Genomic DNA, 5625 nt, shown 5'->3' on the forward strand with positions numbered 1-5625 from the left:
AAGGACAGTTTGAAGTGACAGCCTGCCCTTGTTTCTTTAAGCAGCACATGGAAAAAGCCTAGAAATCAGTTTTATGCGAACCCTGTACCACAGTGGACAAGCGAGCTCTGAGCACAGCAGAGTTCTCGGTCATCCTGGGCACAGAAAACAGGAGCTGGCGTGACGGCACCATAAGCGTACTCCACCCAAGAGATGTGGAGCAGCCAGAAATGTGAACCACACAAAGGCCCGGGGCTGCTGCCGGATTGCTGCTGGCACCTCTCGCTTTGGCTCCTCTCCAGCACGCTCCTGCTGAGCGTGGGCTTGCTCCGGCGCTGCAGATGGATTTGCAGAGCACTACACATTTACAAGGCGCAGCGTGGTTTTCAGACCTGAAAAAAACCGACCCAGCAGATGTTCAATGCTTCTAAGTTGTCTGTTGGCACGGTGCGCCGTGTCTTTCTAGTCTCTCTTCCACCGAGTCTGGAGTAAGACAAGCTAGATTACATGAAATCCGGTGTCTTGGGTGTCTTTAGATATACTGTAAGAGGCAAGGACTGAGGAACAGCCACGATAAGTAGGATGAATAAAACAAATCCTCTTACACATTTAAAACTATTATTTGAAGGCGATAAACTCTGTTCATGCCCAAGCTTGCATTATTGCAACAAGAAGACACAGGGCTGGTCCAGGTTTCCAGCCTCGCTTTTATTTAAGACCAGCTGCAAGCCAGCACCTAGAGGCAGGGTTTCTTGCAGTGCTTATGCAGCTTCTGACGGTGTTAGACCTTCTGCAGCTCCAGGGGAAGCGTCTCGTTCCCGATGCCCGTTTCGATGCTCGGTTCAGTTAATGGATAGAGATAACATAAATTTCTGTGCCCAGCAGAAGCCTCAAACCAGCCCCTAACGATGCACCAGATATTCAGAAGCTGAACACTTGCAGGATAGTAAATGACTAAAAGCTCCAAGCACACAGCTGTGATACCTTCTAGGCATAAAGAGGACTTGAAATTCATAGTCACTTTCTTTGTGTGAATAGCAAGGTGAACTTTGCTTTCAGTTTCAGCATTTAATACATGGCAAACATCAGATTCTCTGCAGCTGGGGAGGAGCGCATTTGAGCGTTCATTAAGTTGAATCACATCCCACATACAAAAAATACTTAAGATAATATTGTTTCCAACGTTTACCCCCAATATTTACCAAGCTATCTCTATAAGAATAAGATTAAGCAATTAATTCTGGGCCAAAATCCGATTATGGCTAATTTTTTCAGGGGCCACCAGCTTGGCTAATAACCCAGTACATGTTTCTGAAAGCCGTGACTGGGGAATCTAAAGGTCTAATCAAGTCTCCACTGGTACCTTCTCAGATCCTTATTCAATATAATAAAAAGAAATTAACAAGTCAGCTGTAGTAACTCTGCAGAAATCAAATGCTGGTTATTGCTGGGGCCCGGTACGAGTGCTGGGGGTACTCACAACCCCAAGTTATTCTAGCAAGGTTGTTGGTGTTAGAAACTGCTTTTTGAAAGACATTTGTGCCCCGGGGAGAGAGCATCTTGAAAACAGATGTTTGGAAATGTTTTCGTGGTCATAGGGTTTTGTTGCCAAAACTGATGCAAGTGTGTCACCTATACAAGCTCTACTGCCTGTACACTTAATGGTTCTGCGTTGCACTAGCCCAGTGAGAAGGCAGGAGCTGATGGCCACCCTGTCCCCAGGAGAGAAGAGAAACAACAAGTCCCTGCCGAGCAGTTTCCCTTCCTCCTTTCTTTCTGCTCTTCAGAAAGAGCTGTCATCCTGCTCTGGCTCTGTATTGCAATGCCACTGGAAAAAGTGGAGGACCGGAGGAATTCTCCTCCTTTTCTCGAAAGCTTTCCCTGTAGCCCAAGACGGGCTACCTTCTCCTGCGCCTGGCAGAGGCTTCTTCCTACACACTTGCTGCTGCTCTTTGCATTTAGGTGAATGCAAACTTTAGGCGGCTTTAACAGCTTGGATGATGTTTCCGTACAGTCAGCATCCAGCAACAAGACAACAAAGGCCATAAGGACATTTCTGCAGGTGTCAGAGGTGCCCATCTGGAAGACTTCCCAAATGGGGCACTGGGAAGCCCAACGCTGGAGCCGTCCCCGCTCCTCCTTGCAGACCCACTCCTGGGTGCAGCCGGACACAGCACGGTCCTCTCATTGCCTACAGCCATTCAACGCAGCTTTATTGACTTCTGGGCTCTGGAGTCCCACCATCAGTGACTCTGGGAGTGAAAAGCAACAAGTGCTCTTCAGCAATGTCTCCTCTGGCTGCTCCCTTCTGCCAGGGCACCACTGTCAAACATCACCGTGTTGTCACACTGTGATGTCATCGCTATGTTGCACCTGCATCACAATGACATGTCAGAATGTCCCATCAGTACGCACAGTCAGCCAGCGCCAGTTGGTCTTTGCTTGCTGACTGGCAGGACGAGGCCTGGCTGTCCAGGGCGATGGCCAGCGAGGGAAACTTCAGTCCAGCTGGGACAAAAGAAATGAAAAGGGAGCCATCTCCCGCAGAAACACCATCTGCTCTGGACAAGCTGGGGCAGTCGGCAGACACAATTTCTCCTGGCCCTTCTGGACAGGGGGAAAGCACACCTGCACAAGCGGGAAAGGAGGAGTGGGATGTCCAACCTGGCAGTGATGGACACGAGACCAAACAAGTCCCTCCTGTTTCCACCAAGAGTGCGGGCAAAGCCAGTGGATTCTCATCCCTCTGCTTTCCACAGAAGCTTTGGAAAATGGTGGAAAGCGATGAGTTTCGGTCCCTTTGGTGGAGCGAGGGTGGAAGATGCGTGGCCATCAATGAAGATCTCTTCAAAGAGGAGGTGCTGGGCAGGGTAGGACCTCTGCGGGTTTTTGCCACGCAGAGCATGAAGAGTTTCCTTCGACAGATGAACCTCTATGGATTCACCAAAATGCAACGGGATTTCCAAAGATCTGCCTCCCTGCCTGAATTCCTGGCAGAAGAAGCAGCAGCTTCCGCTCACAACCAGGTACAGCAGTTGCTTTGCACATCAATTAATGCTCACAATAGTCTTGGGGGAGAGACGGACCTTCACACCAAATAAGGCCTTGCAATACAGGAGATGAGGATGGTAGCGAGCGGTCTGGTTTTAATTTCCTTCTCAGGTCGTTTTCAGGAAGGTTTGAGTTAGTCTTTCTGACTAGTAGAAACGCGGCTAAAATACAGTTTGGTTATGTCCACTGAGTGTGATCCCGTTAAATGGAAAGACAGGCTCAGCCTAGCCTGATTTCTTGTAATGTCTTTGCTACTTGTCTTGCTGTACCAAATCTGAAACCTTCCTGTGGCACCTGCTGAATGCCAATCTAAGGACCATAGTGTTACCTGCATGCTCATATCCACACTGAAGTTGCTGAAAAGTTGTGGTATTTGGGTTTTGAAAGCAGTTCTTAAGCTTTTGAAAATCCTATGCTGCTCTGCTCCCAGACGGCAAAAACCCAGGGGTGACGATGACTGAACAGAAACCATCACATAACGCTTTAGGCTGAGCTTTAGGTTTCAAAGTCCCCTGAGAGTCCATTTCAATATCCGTGCTCATCTTTTGCAATTCAGAGTCTCGGTTCTCGTAGCTTGAGGTTTTCCAGTCTTGAAATGGTGTCAACTAACTATTCCCCTTTGCTTTTTTTTAGATACTCTACTACTATAACCCCAACTTTAACAGAGAGCATCCCCACCTGCTGGAAAAGTGCAAGAGGAGAGCTGGCCTCAAACGGAGAGCCCCAGATGCACCGGAGATGAATGAAAAGCACCCCTCCAGAAGCCCAGATGGTCAGCCTGCAGGGGACACGCAGGTGTCTCCACCCAGGATGACCACACCCACCAAGCGATGGGCTGAAGCACCTCCCAGCCTCAGCAGCGCTGGCCCATCTCCACCGGCAGCTGCTCCCATGCTTCCAGGGCCTGCCGGAGCAGGAGGCAGCAAGAGGTTCACCCCTCTGGCCATCTTCTTTCTACCATCACCCAGCAGCCAAACCCTGGATGGCCTCCAGAGTGCTGCTCATGCTCCTCCACTGTCTGCAATGCCTGCTCTGGCAGCAGCCTCAGCTCTGCTGAGGCCAAGGCCACCCCACTGCCCCACCTGCACCTGCAGCCCCAACCCTGCAGATGGGCCCCAGTGTGGTACATCCTAGAGAGAGCTCAGAGAGTACTTGCTCTGAGAGTACTCAGACTTACTGGCAGCAAGTCAGTAGCGTCTAATTAATAGTGTCGTTAATAGAGTTGGTAAGAAATAGAGCCTAATAGTGTTGGTAATAAACTGTTTGGATGATAAACCTTTTCCAGTTGTCCTGTCCTCTCTGCACAGCACAACCCCAGGGTGAGTTCCCATTTTATCACCCACAGACCAAGCAGAAGCAACTGATCTGCCACCAGTTGAACCATTTCTGGTTTCCTAGCACTAGAGAATAAAAGGCAGGATGAGGGTTGCATGGTGCCTGCGCAGGGGATGCTCTTCCCCATGACATCTATGAATGAGAGGTCCTCTCTTCTGCAGAGACATTCTCCCAAGGCCACGCCAGGAGACCAGGAGCTCACAAGTCCTGGGACTCTTCAGGTGACACGGCTGGGCCATAGAGCCATGGCTCAGCTTTTACCAGGAGGAGACAACCCGTTACCCAGCAACTGAAGGAAGAACCTCTGATAAGAGCATTTACGAAGGCTCAGTTTAGCAAAGAGTATTCAACTGAAGCATCTAAACTAGATGCTGCTTCGTGCTGCCCTTCCTTTTTACTGAGCAGGGGGTTCATTTCGTGGTGAGAGCTGGCTTGTCACACATGCTGCGGAGGATGGTCTGCGCTTTGCAGTGGTTTACGTTAACCAGCATAAGAAATAAGGGTGCAAGTTTGTAAGTCCCCAGTAAACGTGCAGTGCTACACAGCACAGTCCCATCACGGAGAGATTGCCCAAATTAGGGCCTAAGATCGGAGAACTGAGTATGTGATTCCCCCACCCCAAATTGAACATCCAGATGAAGATGCCAACATCTTCATCTAAGCTGGACCGGGGAAGCAGCGTTTCATCTCATGCCTTCTCCCGATTGCTTTAAAATAGGCATTGCTGAGCCAGCAGCATGGGTTACAGAAATCGGTGATCTTTCGTATCATTTCCAGGGCTGAACCGGTTTGCATAAAGTCATCCAGGAGAAAATCAAAGTGGGGATACTGGCTTCACACTGCAGCCCTGCATTCCTAGGGAGGGGCAGGGGTCCCGCGTGCCGCCGGCCACAGCCACACAGGCACTTCTTTTCACCCCTATCGCCTCCGCTTGCTGGCCACTCCCCATCATTCCCCCTTTCCTCATCCTCTTCCCCCGTTATCCCCCTTCCTATGTCTTTTCCCATAAATTTTCCTCTTTTTTTCCGGCTTCTCTGAAGCATTACACTCCCAGACCCCCTGGCCCAATGCACAGCCCTTGGCAGCATCGCGAGGCACTGCCGGTGTCGCTGGGGGACCCTCCCACCCCAAAACATGCCACGGCGGAAGACAAGGAGACGCTTGCAGGTGCCTACTGGTTTTATTAGCAGCCCCACGGTCGGGTTCCCAACCCCACGGGGAGGGTGCTGGGGCACAGGGTGGTGCCACCCTGCCTGCCCA

General features: G+C 50.5%; 2 protein-coding genes across 2 annotated transcripts in view; one reads left to right on the forward strand and one right to left on the reverse strand.

Moving 5' to 3' along the window:
• The first annotated feature begins 2475 nt into the window (after window positions 1-2475).
• On the forward strand, window positions 2476-4173 carry LOC103915065 (heat shock transcription factor, X-linked-like). The gene is made up of 2 exons (XM_009321813.1): window positions 2476-3005; window positions 3664-4173. Exons 1-2 carry the CDS (start codon window positions 2502-2504, stop codon window positions 4162-4164), a joined length of 1005 nt encoding a protein of 334 aa, XP_009320088.1. The 5' UTR covers window positions 2476-2501; the 3' UTR covers window positions 4165-4173.
• Window positions 4174-4424: 251 nt separating this feature from the next.
• The window catches only part of LOC103915098 (hyaluronidase-1-like), a 2746-nt gene continuing 1545 nt past the window's right edge, over window positions 4425-5625 (reverse strand). Inside the window, exon 2 of the mRNA XM_009321857.1 lies at window positions 4425-4430. Within this exon, the coding sequence (XP_009320132.1) occupies window positions 4425-4430 (6 nt within the window). The remainder of the gene's footprint in view (window positions 4431-5625) is intronic.

This window comes from Pygoscelis adeliae, unplaced genomic scaffold (assembly GCF_000699105.1).
Source record: "Pygoscelis adeliae isolate BGI_AS28 unplaced genomic scaffold, ASM69910v1 Scaffold94, whole genome shotgun sequence".
In the NCBI taxonomy this organism is placed as follows: Eukaryota; Metazoa; Chordata; class Aves; order Sphenisciformes; family Spheniscidae; genus Pygoscelis; species Pygoscelis adeliae.

What these genes read in the sequence shown, in the direction of transcription:
- LOC103915065 (XM_009321813.1), top strand. Translation starts at nt 2,502, where the DNA reads ATGAAAAGGGAGCCATCTCCCGCAGAAACACCATCTGCTCTGGACAAG. An exon ending in CAGCTTCCGCTCACAACCAG is followed by an intron (nt 3,006 to 3,663) that starts GTACAGCAGTTG and finishes GCTTTTTTTTAG; the next exon opens with ATACTCTACTACTATAACCC.